Here is a 13,456-nt window from a genome sequence, read left to right as displayed (position 1 = left end):
CAGGTAGTATATTTCATTTCTATATTTATTTTTCATGTGTAATCTGAAGCAGAGTCTGCCAGAAATAATTTCTTCTGGGCTTAATAAAATGTTGCTAGTGAGGTAAAGTTTCAAAGCTCTGATTTGAAAGAGAAGCAAGAGACAAAAAATAAATAAAATTAAAAAACAAAATTAAAAAAAAAAAAAAACCAATGTTAAATTTTAAAGTAGGATACAAACAAGTTTTATTTTGGGAGACGGGGTAATAAAAGAACAAAAAGAAAGCATTTTTTCTTGTGAACAATTAACATTAAACCCACAAATATGTACAAATTATTTAAAAAAAAGGGGGGGGGGGAAGCCTTTCTGCTCTTGTAGAAACAACTATGATGACAGATCAATTTGCTGCAACAAACAGTATTTAAATAGTGACAAGCGTCCATCCAGCCACAGGACGACTTTTCCCCTTAGCAGATGGGGAGAAAGACTACACAGGGATGTGGGAGATAAAGGTGTTGTTCCACAGCGCTGAGAGTCACATTCCTACACACACATTCCTACACACACACACACACACACACACACACACCCTGAAGGGGAAACCCAGAAGAGAAGGTGTAGATGGTTGGACTTCCACGTCTCTGTTTTTTCTTTTCTTTTCCTTTCTTTCTTCACATGATTATTAATCTCTTTGCTCCATTTTGACCTTGGGAGGCTTCAGGAACGTTCTGTTCTTCTTCTCCTTGCTTTTACCTTTGGCTTGAAAGGTTCTCCAGCTGTCCACACGCCCATCCCTGGAGTCCTGTGGAAAATAAACAAACAAACAAACAAACAAATAAATAAATAGAAGATTTGAAGATTTTTAACAAAACAACCAGTTTTTAGTGATTAAGGGACAGATTAGACTTCTCCATTGATCAGATGTAACCTGATGCTTGAGTTAATAGGCTTGAGGTTGTTTTTATTGAAATGATGCAATAAATTTTTTTTTTTAATATGGGTTGATATTTTTCTTTCGGGGGGGGGGGGGGTGTTTAAATAAATAAATAAATACATACATACATACATAAAAAAAATCATTGCATCATATCAATAAACACAACCTCAAGCCAATTAAATCAAGCATCAGGTTATATCATATTTAAAAAAATAAATAAATATCACAAATAAATGTCACTTAATCTTCTTAAACCAGAGGAGGAGGAAATGCTCATTTTCCTGTATAATCTATATACATATCCATGCAAACCCTGTTCCAGACCTGCCAACCTTGGAAAAAATTTTTGAGTAGCAACTTACTTCAGCGACGCGGCGCGAGGTCAGGCACATTTGCTGGTCAGTGTTGATTAAGTTCACACTCATCACAAATTTTTACTTAGCACATAGTTCTCATTCACCAACATATCAAGTTATTCAACATACAAGTAGACCATGAAGAACTCTTTTATTGAAAAGGCAACATAAAAACTATTTTAACAACTCTTTATGTATTGCCATAAATTAGATCTAATGAACTACAGTAAACATTTGTGTAAACATACATGTGTTAATTTAGACTCTAGACTTCACTATGGTTTTGACTGGCTGATCATATAATAATACCTCCCTCATCATTTCTACTTTCTGCTTCTATTTCCCTGCTTTTCACAAAAAAATCTGATGTCCATCAGATGTGATCTACAGGAGCCAGTAACAATCAAGTCAGAAAACGATTGATATTTAAAAAATGACATTAGTTTCGTCATGTTATAGCATGACTGCGTGCTATAAAAGGGATACACAGATGCTCGCGGATATTGTTGTCTGCGTGCTCGCGCCAGTTTGTCTTTTCCGTTAAAGTACGAAGGCGATGCGTTTACAGGCATGACTTACGTTTCCTATATAAATACTGGCAAATAAAGTAAAACTTGATCTGTGCGTAAAACTTAAACTTGAGGCACAATACCGGACACTTGGGCACATGCACCAGTAAAGGAGTCTAACGACGCCTGTGGTTCGGCAGGCTTATTAAAATGGATGAAATTCACAATTCTGGCCATTTACCTTTGAAATGTTAAGTCCTCACTTGTAAAAAACAGTCACTGTAAGAAGAATTGAAGACGGACAGAGACAGATGAAAACCAAATTCATTTTGACGGCGCTATGATTGGTTGAATTATTATTTTCCCAGGTTGCTGCCCAATGCGGTTACACACATAGGCGCATTGCCTGGTGCGCAAATGCACAGGCAGTTGGACTCCAAGGCATCAATGGTTTTTTTTACAATGCGTATTTTGAAGTGACAAATCGTAGCAGCGTACTTTGATGTCTAAATGCGAATCTGCTACACAAAATGCATAAAAGTTGGCAGGTCTGCTATTCATTAATATGCATTTTAGAAAGCCTGTTATTTTATTTAAAACAATATTTTAAATATTTAAAACATATTTTAAATATTAATGAGATGATATTAAACGAAAAAGCACTCAGAATGTTAGTATTAACAGTATTCCTCATGGTTAAACATACCTCAAAGTTCTTCTGCCACTCTTTCTCTCTCTTAGCCTTCTCCTGTGTTTCAATCTCCTCTTCTCTTTGTCTTTTTCTGAATAGAAAAAAAAGGTTTAAATGATGATTCAAAAACGTGGTCTTAAATGACGTTTGAAAGCAATGGTCCATATAATTTTACACACACTGAACAAAGATGCTGTTCACCGAGCTTTAAATTCATCACTGCTGTTTTGCTGACAGCTTGAAGTCTCGTGATACATTTATGTTTTGCCCACCATTAGTGTGAATGTAATTATTTACATTAATGTTATTCTGTGTGTACAAATTATACATTTCTGTGTGTAACCTGTGATCATGTGATTGATATTGATGACATCATTACACAATTCAATAATGGATATCATATTCATCTCACAGCAACACACGGCAGACAGACAGAAAGAGAGACTCACACCCCGACCGACCGACAGACAGACAGAAAGAGAGACTCACACCCCGACCAACAGAAAGAAAGAGAAACACACACAGACAGAAAGAAAGAGACAGAGAGAAAGAAAGAGAGACACACACACAGAGACAGAAAGAAAGAGAGACACACACATACAGAAAGAAAGAGAGACTCTCACACACAGACAGACAGAAAGAGACACACACACACAGAGACAGAAAGAGAGACTCACACACACACACAGACAGACAGAAAGAGACTCACACACACACAGACAGAAAGAGAGACACACACAGACAGACAGACAGAAAGAGAGACTCACACACACAGACAGACAGACAGACAGACAGACAGACAGAAAGAGAGACTCACACACACAGACAGACAGACAGACAGAAAGAGAGACTCACACACACAGACAGACAGACAGACAGACAGACAGAAAGAGAGACTCACACACAGACAGACAGACAGACAGAAAGAGAGACTCACACACACAGACAGACAGACAGACAGAAAGAGAGACTCACACACACAGACAGACAGACAGACAGAAAGAGAGACTCACACACACAGACAGACAGACAGAAAGAGAGACTCACACACAGACAGACAGACAGAAAGAGAGACTCACACACAGACAGACAGACAGAAAGAGAGACTCACACACACAGACAGACAGAAAGAGAGACTCACACACACAGACAGACAGAAAGAGAGACTCACACACACAGACAGACAGAAAGAGAGACTCACACACACAGACAGACAGAAAGAGAGACTCACACACACAGACAGACAGAAAGAGAGACACACACAGACAAAAACAAACACACACACAGACAAATACCAAACACACACACACACAAAAACACACACACACACAAAAACACACAGACAAACACACACACAGACAAACACACACACAGACAAACACACACACAGACAAACACACACACACACACACACACAGACACACACACACACAGACACACACACACACAGACACCACCCACCCACACAGACACACACACACACAGGACACACCACACACACAGACACACAACAGACACACACAAGACCAACCACACACTAGACAAACACACAGACACCCCACACACAGACAACACACACACACACAGACACACACACACACGACACACACTACACAGGACACACACCACACAACACCCAACAACACACAGACACACACAACACACATAACACCCAACACACTAACATACACACCAACACCACACAACATACACACCACACCCCGCCTCACACCCCACACACACACACATCCCACACCCACACGCACAACACCTACAACACACCCAACACCATACACCACTAACACACCACACCGACTCCCACACCCACACATACACACACACCATACAAAACACAACCAGCACAACCCACAACACCATCACACCCCACCCAGCCAACACACACATACACACCCCACACGTCACCATCCAACCACCCACAACCATCACAACCCAACACCCACTCGCACACACAACCACAACCATACACCACCTCACACCCCACAACACTCCAGCAAAACACATCCAAACACACCCCGCACCCACACACACCACGCACAACACCACCACACCCCCCACATACCAATACACCACCCCACACAGCCCACACACCCGCCCACCCGCCAATCCACCCTACACACCCACCCCACACAACACCACACACACACCCCACGACACATACCACACACACATACCCCACAGCCTCACCCTACAACCCACACCTACACACACACCTACCCACACACACACAACACACACACATCACACACACACGCACATGCACACAACCTACCACACCCCACACATACTCAACACACACACACTTCCCAATCACAACCCACAATCACACATACCAACACCACACGACATCTCCCACACACACGCGACACACCCATCCAGGGACACACGCACACCACCATCACACAACACAGCCCACACACACCCCACCCCACACACATCCACACCCACAACACCCTACAGTCACACCCCACACCCTACGCTCACACCCCACCCTCCTCACCGAGACCCCCACACATCCTCCAACAACTCATCACACACATACCAAACACCACACATACAAATCAAACAACACATCAGACAAACCAACACAGACAAACACACAACCGACACACACCACAAGCACAACACCACCACAGACAACACACACACACAGACAACACAACACAAGACAAACACAAAACAACAGACAAACAAACACAGACAAACAAAACACACACACACTAAACACACACACAGACAAACAAACACAACACACACACACATCCACATACAAACAACAACCACACACACACACACAGAACAAAACACACACACACACACCCACACAAGACACACACACTGACACACACACACACACACAACCACACACACATACAACCACTCCACCCACACACACACTACAAACACAACAAACCAACACATACAAACCACACACACATACAAAAGCCCACACACACATACACGCACAACCACAACAAAACACTACACACACCAAACACAACATCAACACACACAACACACACATACAAACACACAACCAACACACAACACATCACACACACCACATACAACACACAACACCACACCACACCCCATCACATACCACACACACACACAAACACACAACACGACAAACACACCACACCCCACACCACCACACAACAACCACACACACACACACACACCACAAACACACACACACCACACACAAACACACAGACAAACACACACACACCCACACACAGACAACACACACACAGACACACACACCAGACAACAACACACACACCACAGAACAACACACACAGACAAACCACACACACAGACAAACACACACACACACACACACAGACAAACACACACACAGACAAACACACACACAGACAAACACACACACAGACAAACACACACACACACACAGACAAACACACACACACACACAGACAAACACACACACACACACACACACACACACACACACACACACACACACACAAAGACACACAGACAAACACACACACAACACACACACAACACACACAAAAACACACACAAAAACACACACACACACAAAAACACACACACACACAAAAACACACACACACACAAAAACACACACACACACAAAAACACACACACACACAAAAACACACACACACAAAGACAAAGACAGACACAGTATGTATACACTATTTACTCATTAGGTAAGGCAGAAGAAAGAAAAGATGGAAGGAAAGATGAGTACCTCTCATGCATTTCCTTAGCTTCTCTCTCCTTCCTCTTGATTTCCAGCTCAGCGAACAGCTTCATGGTCTGTTTATACACAGCCTGCCGGAACTAGGAAGAAAACAGGGATTACTGCCTGTGCATAGAGTCACAGAGATAGAATACTTTAAATCTTCCTACTTAACAAGCTAGAAATAAACCTGATATTTTTAATTCAAACCATACTGAAAGGTCGAACTGAGTGCAAAATTATTTTCACAACTGAAAAGAGAATGAATTCAATATTAGTAATTAATAGATTATTTTAATAACCGACAACTAGAATTGAATCTGGTCATTTAATTTCGTATGCTGGTAGATGACCCATACATTTTTTAAGCCTCCTGTCCATGGTGGCTGCTCCCTTCTGTGTGACAATTTAACCCTCTATAAAAGTACTGGCTGTTTTTACAGAAATGAATAAAATGGCCATTTAAAAGTCATTTAAAACGATTTGGAATTTCAAACTTATTTTTTTTTATAGTTTTAGAATTAATTTCTATATTCAATAAAAAATAAATGTAGGGTCAATTTTTTAAATTTTTTTAAATTATTTTATGGACCCCCTGCAATTACGCCGCGAACCACTAGGGGTCCTCATACACACGGTTACGAAACAGATTTAAACGATCTGTTTCTGTTAAACTCGAGTGCTTTTTCTGAACGCATTTGCACCTCCTGCTGGAGGAACTGAGAATTGCAGTAAGGTTTTTTTGGAATGTACTCCTAACCCAACTGTTAAACAGTAAAAAGCTAAATAATTAAAACCCACATTTAGAAACCAAAGCCAAATCAACAAGTACCTCCTTTGTTTAGATACGAGATAAGTGCATCATGATTATCGTGACACTTAATAGACGCCTTTATTCAGCGCACCTCTAGGAGCAACTCTCATCGCATCAGTGTAATTGTTATGTCAATTAGCTAATGAAAGTGACCATGAAGTGAAACCCCTGTTTTCTTTTTTTTGTTTTTTTTTGTCATTTAAATTAGTCACCGTTCTGGGATCTCTTGTGCTCCCACCTAAGAAGTATCTCCATGCTGTACATGTTTCCCAGACGTTACTCGATTACAGACCTGCCAACCTTGGAAAAAAACTTTGAGTAGCAACTTACTTCAGCGACGCGGCGCGAGGTCAGGCACATTTGCTGGTCAGTGTTGATTAAGTTCACACTCATCACAAATTTTTACTTAGCACATAGTTCTCATTCACCAACATATCAAGTTATTCAACATACAAGTAGACCATGAAGAACTCTTTTATTGAAAAGGCAACATAAAAACTATTTTAACAACTCTTTATGTATTGCCATAAATTAGATCTAATGAACTACAGTAAACATTTGTGTAAACATACATGTGTTAATTTAGACTCTAGACTTCACTATGGTTTTGACTGGCTGATCATATAATAATACCTCCCTCATCATTTCTACTTTCTGCTTCTATTTCCCTGCTTTTCACAAAAAAATCTGATGTCCATCAGATGTGATCTACAGGAGCCAGTAACAATCAAGTCAGAAAACGATTGATATTTAAAAAATGACATTAGTTTCGTCATGTTATAGCATGACTGCGTGCTAAAAAAGGGATAGACAGACGCTCGTGGATATTGATTTCTGCGTGCTTGCGACAGTTTGTCTTTTCCGTTAAAGTACGAAGGCGATGCGTTTACAGGCATGACTTACGTTTCCTATATAAATACTGGCAAATAAAGTAAAACGATCTGTGCGTAAAACTTAAACTTGAGGCACAACACCGGACACTTGGGCACATGCACCAGTAAAGGAGTCTAACGACGCCTGTGGTTCGGCATGCAAGCTTATTAAAATGGATGAAATTCACAATTCTGGCCATTTACCTTTGAAATGTTAAGTCCTCACTTGTAAAAAACAGTCACTGTAAGAAGAATTGAAGACGGACAGAGACAGATGAAAACCAAATTCATTTTGACGGCTCTCCGATTGTAGCGTTGAAGAGTTTTAAACTGGCGCTATGATTGGTCGAATTATTATTTTCCCAGGTTGCTGCCCAATGCGGTTACACACATAGGCGCATTGCCTGGTGCGCAAATGCACAGACAGTTGAACTCCAAGGCATCAATGGTTTTTTTTACAATGCGTATTTTGAAGTGACAAATCGTAGCAGCGTACTTTGATGTCTAAATGCGTATCTGCTACACAAAATGCATAAAGGTTGGCAGGTCTGCGATTAGAGTCTCGTATATCACTTCAACTCTCACAGTATCACATTAGTTGTGTTTTAGAAACCCTTAAACTGCTTACTCATGTCCCTAAGGCACGAGAGTAGTGATGCTGGTATGGAATGTGGCACAGCGGAGAAGTAAAGTGCTTCCTCAGAGTGAAGAGTGCATTCATTCTACAATGTGCTGCAGACACATGGAGAATTAAAAGCCACCAAATTGGGCACAAGACTACTGAAGGTCAAGCACTTTTAGTTCATTATTTGAATGCCAGAGCCACTCTGAAGATATTAATGCTGAAAGCAGGAAGGACATTATTGAAGATTTATCCATCTGACCAGTTGGTTATAATGATAATGACATATAAACCATACAAACATTCAACCACTCTTTCTTGTGCTACCGAGAAGACGGAACACTGAACACAAAACAATGCTGAGTGGCTGCATGCAGTGTCTATGTACATTGAGTACACGGTGCTTCAGAAAAATAAAATCAAATTTAACTCCATTACCATTTCTGGGTCGTCCTCCTCGATCACGATGGGCTTGCCCTCTTTCTTCAGCTGCTTCCTCTTCTGAATCATCTATCAGCACAATAAATAGGTAAGACTAGGACTTCAATATGCCCGATAAGTTTTGAGTGTGTAGAAAAATAAAGAACGGTTAGAATTGAATTCAGAAATTGACAGAGTGCAAAGTTTTAAAACTGAAAAACACACCAAGACATGAGAGAAAGGAGCTTTTCAAGAAGACAATCGATTACTTAATCATGTAATTTATTTCATCAGCGATGAGAGAGAGCACTCACTTCATGCTCAACGTATTCTTTTCCTGCATGAATCACGTCCACGGCCCTTTTCTTCTGCTCGGGTTCCAGGAGCAGCTTGTACGCCTTGTCGACCGCTGCAAAACATCCCCACAGTTTTAGAAGACAAGAAAATTCTTTCTAATCCTATAACACTGCCAGGTTACTCAGCATTAGGAGGCTTTGACAGTTTAGGTCTGAAACAGATCACAGTTTGCATGAAAAAAGTAAAATTAAATGCTGTCGTGCGGACAGGAATCACGGCACGGTGCTTAACCCGAGACTGCCTGTAGGAGGCGGTGTGAGTTCGGTTGCACTGGAACTGTGTTGGGATTCCAGTGAACATGAACACGACTCGTACTCGGGTCTGCACTCGTTCAGGAAATAAAGTAACCAGTGTGTCTTTCAGCCGACGACGACATCACAGGTGTAGCCTGAGTGACAGGGGAATGTGTGGCGCAAGACCCCTTACACAGAACAATAAAAAAAAGGTACAATAATATGCTTGTGTTTGTGAAGATGAACACAGATGCACTCAGCTTCAATAGAATGAAGTAAGTCTTAAACCAGACCAGCGCTGTGGCTCACCGGGAACAAACGCACTCGGAATCGGACCACAGCAAACGTGTGCAGTGTGAAAACTACAAAGAACAAGACACGACATCATGATGGCATGCGTTGATTCGCCAGCCAGAGAGAAGGACACGCCTCATCTGTTTGCTGTCAGAAGTTCTGTTTATTTCTGATAGGCGAGAGTCAAGAATCACCTTCGAAGGCCTGCTGTGCTCGGTCGGGATCATCCTGGTTTTTATCCGGATGGACCAAAATGGACAACTAGGGGATTTAAAACATGTTTTAAAATTTAAAAAGAAAAAAAAGAGTTTTCTAAATAATAATAAAAAAAATCTAATTAAATGCACTCTGTACCAAAAGCTATTAACGGTACCTGGCGAAACCTCTTCTTCAGCTCTTCATCCGTGGCCTCTGGGTCAATCTGTAGAACCTGGGGGAAGAAAAGAAAGGGGAAAAATAAATGGCTCTTCCATGTATAGCTTAAAACACATGATGTACAAATATATTATCTGTTGTATCTGTTTATCGGGCAAGTCATGGCCTAATGGTTAGAGAGTCTGACTCGTAATCCTAAGGTTGTGGGTTCGAGTCTCGGGCCGGCCACGACTGAGGTGCCCTTGAGCAAGGCACCGAACCCACAACTGCCCACTGCTCCGGGTGTGTGTTCACGGTGTGTGTGTGTGCACTTTGGATGGGTCAAATGCAGAGAACGAATTCTGAGTATGGGTCACCGTACTTATCACGTCACTAAATACACTAAATTATCTGACAGGACAGAAACAAGTGTGAAATATAGGGTGGGTCAATTAAAAACAAAAAAGTCGTTAAATATCTTTGTTAAAATAAATAAATAAATAGATAATGGTGCCATTCAGCAGAACTAAATGCTAAATGAAGAGCAAATGGCAGTGTTAATTTCAAAAGTGTTTATTTAAACACTATCACAGAAAAATCTGATTCTATTTTAGAAATAATAGAACTCTTACATAAATGTTTTCCGATATTAGAAATAGATCAATTTAATTTCCCAATTATTTTTATATATTTTTTTTTATTTTACGTTTTTGAACATAGAAAATTCTATTAACTAAATTTCCATTTAAATTGTTTTTTTTTAACTCCTACATATTAAGTGGAATTTGGTGCACTTCAGATTTGATATTTTGAAATTAAAAAACAAAAAACTGCATCGATACGAGAGCTATACTGTGTTGATGAAGACAAACATTTTCCTAAATGACCCTTAGAGTGAATCAGAAATCTGTGTAATATGTGAAAACACCAGACAGATCACTCACCTCAAACGGGTTCAGGTTGAAATACGTTGCACCGGGTCGCAACAATCGATCTATCTGCTGTTTGGATGTCAGTACTGAGTCTCGCTTTTCAATTTGCTTCACCTGTATAAAGGAATAAAAAATAGATTTGTAACAGTGAATAAGATCATGAGGATGTGGCAGCCTAGTGGTTAAGGTGCTGGTCCATCAATTGGAAAGTTGTGAGCTCGATTCCCAAGTCCACCAGGCTGCCACTGCTGGGCCCCTGAGCAAGGCCCTTAACCCTAAAATTGCTCAGTTGTATAAGATGAGATAAAAAGCAAGTCGCTCTGGATATAAGGGCATCTGCTAAATGCTGTAATTGTAAATTTGTTCATACTGTCATTGATATGAGTTCATTCAAGTTAATGAGTGGGCCAAGTAAATAAAACCAAGTGAAAATGTCATAATGTCAAAACCGGGGAATAGTTTGTTACTGTTATGGATTTCTGCTTACCTAGTTTGTTTTAGAAGGATAGAAAGATAAAGTTAAAATTATATCGCCAACAAAATTAAAATAGCTTAAATAAAATAAAATAAGTAAATACATTTAATTACATAAGTTTAACTCAGATGATTTTAAGGTTTAAATAATACAACTGTTGCTTTAAGACATAGTGGTAGCCTAGTGGTTAAGGTGTTGGGCTACCAATCAGAAGGTTGTGAGTTCAAATCTCAAGTCCACGAAGCTGACATTGTTGGGCCCCTGAGCGAGGCCCTTAAACCTCAATTGCTCAGTTGTATAAAAATAAGATAATGCAAGTCGCTCTGGATATAAGGGCGCCTGCTAAATGCTGTAAATATAATAAATGTAAAAAAAAATGTAACAGAGAACTGATCATAAGTGGAAGACGATTTACTTCTATAATAAATATACAAATATTTGTCGTTTTATAGATTCTTGTTATCAGGATCATATAAAAACAAATGTATAAAGCAAGTATCTGGAATTTAAATCTTTAGGCACAATAAAACACTAAGTGTAAATCAAGCTAGCTAATCTGTGCACAGAAGGTATCATGTTTGTCTATTAATGGCTGTGTGTCAAAAGCATGTTCACTCCCTACACCTGCGAACTAGTCTTTAAGGCTTCTGCACCCTAACTAGTGCACTTCACAATAATAACAAGCGGTTTGGAACACAGCCTTCGCTGAATGTATTCAAACCAAGTTCCAGCTTTGCGTTTTATACATTTTAATTACAACACATCCGGTTTCAGGGCACACCGACGCGTATAATATGATATTAAACCGTATAAAACCTTCTGTAGTTATAAATAAACAGTAAATTAACCATCTGTACGCAGCACAACAGTCTTTCACACCAAAGAGCTGAATGAAATCGAATACAAACAGAAATAACGCTGTGTATTTGTAACGCGTTACAGACACGTTAAAAAAGAAGTGATCTTACTTCTGTATAAAACGTCTGAAACGCTTCATCCCTGGTGCTACCCGGAGCACCGGAGGCGCCTGCTGCAGCAGCCATTTTGGATCTAGACCTCCTTGCGGATGTGACGTCGTTAAAGCGGAAGTGTTCCTAAGTGACGCTAATTTTTTTGCAAGATTAAAGCCTTGTCAGCTCGATTATGTAAAAGTTTGCACAAGGATTTTTTTTGTTGCTGATGCTGATGTTTTTATTATTATTATTATTATTATTATTATTATTATTATTATTATTATTGTTATTATTATTATTATTATTATTATTATTATTATTATTATTATTATATATGGAACACATCAGACATAAAATACAGGGCTCTCAAGTTTTGAAGACAGGCAAGAGTGACATTTCCAACCCCTCAGCTGTTTCAACTATCGAAAATACCCTCTCTAATGAATTTTTATTTTTTATTTTTATTGGTTGTTGCGTTAAATCTTACCCAGATACAATAGTGCTATTTTATCTGGATACATTTTGCGCCCAAAACGTATCAGCCCGCACCGCTGTCTCTATGGAACCGGGCAGGAATCAAGCGCGTCTCCCCTGTAGTTCTTAGTCGAGCCTGACACTTAACAGCCAATCAAAAGGACAGGCTACACAACAGCCAATCAGAAAATAGCACTATTGTATCTGGGTAAGATTTAATGCAACAACCAATGAAAAAAGCAGATCCTGGAATTGTTCAGCATCGTCCTCGTTCACCCACAGAGAAAACCACTGGAGCTGCGAGCATCACTTTGAGCACAGAGTAAGTCATGATCTCCTGCTATAATGTTACAACTTGTTTGACACAGACATTTTGACTGCTGTTATAGACATTTCCCAGATAATCAGCACCAGTTTTTCATGAGTGTCT

The 13,456-nt window shown here is 40.0% G+C and overlaps 1 protein-coding gene across 1 annotated transcript; it reads right to left on the bottom strand.

The window, feature by feature from the left end:
• Nucleotides 1-207: 207 nt before the first annotated feature.
• dnajc8 (DnaJ (Hsp40) homolog, subfamily C, member 8) lies at nt 208-12,717 on the bottom strand. Its single transcript, XM_027165221.2, has 9 exons — nt 12,568-12,717; nt 11,137-11,238; nt 10,212-10,268; nt 10,033-10,099; nt 9,269-9,363; nt 8,973-9,044; nt 6,236-6,327; nt 2,488-2,563; nt 208-781 (listed from the first exon to the last, which is right to left on the bottom strand). The coding sequence occupies exons 1-9, from the start codon at nt 12,640-12,642 to the stop codon at nt 662-664; spliced, it is 756 nt and encodes a 251-aa protein (XP_027021022.1). The 5' UTR covers nt 12,643-12,717; the 3' UTR covers nt 208-661.
• Nucleotides 12,718-13,456: the final 739 nt, after the last annotated feature.

Source organism: Tachysurus fulvidraco, chromosome 10 (genome assembly GCF_022655615.1).
Source record: "Tachysurus fulvidraco isolate hzauxx_2018 chromosome 10, HZAU_PFXX_2.0, whole genome shotgun sequence".
NCBI lineage: Eukaryota > Metazoa > Chordata > Actinopteri > Siluriformes > Bagridae > Tachysurus > Tachysurus fulvidraco.
Note: the sequence above shows the minus strand (reverse complement) of the source record. Positions and strands in the feature narration are given on the sequence as shown.

Coding starts and splice junctions, on each gene's coding strand:
- dnajc8 (XM_027165221.2), bottom strand. CDS start 12,642: ATGGCTGCTGCAGCAGGCGCCTCCGGTGCTCCGGGTAGCACCAGGGAT. Junction 10,100..10,211: donor TGAAGAAGAGGTTTCGCCAG/GTACCGTTAATA, acceptor TAAATCCCCTAG/TTGTCCATTTTGGTCCATCC. Junction 6,328..8,972: donor AGGAGGACGACCCAGAAATG/GTAATGGAGTTA, acceptor TTTTCTTCCTAG/TTCCGGCAGGCTGTGTATAA.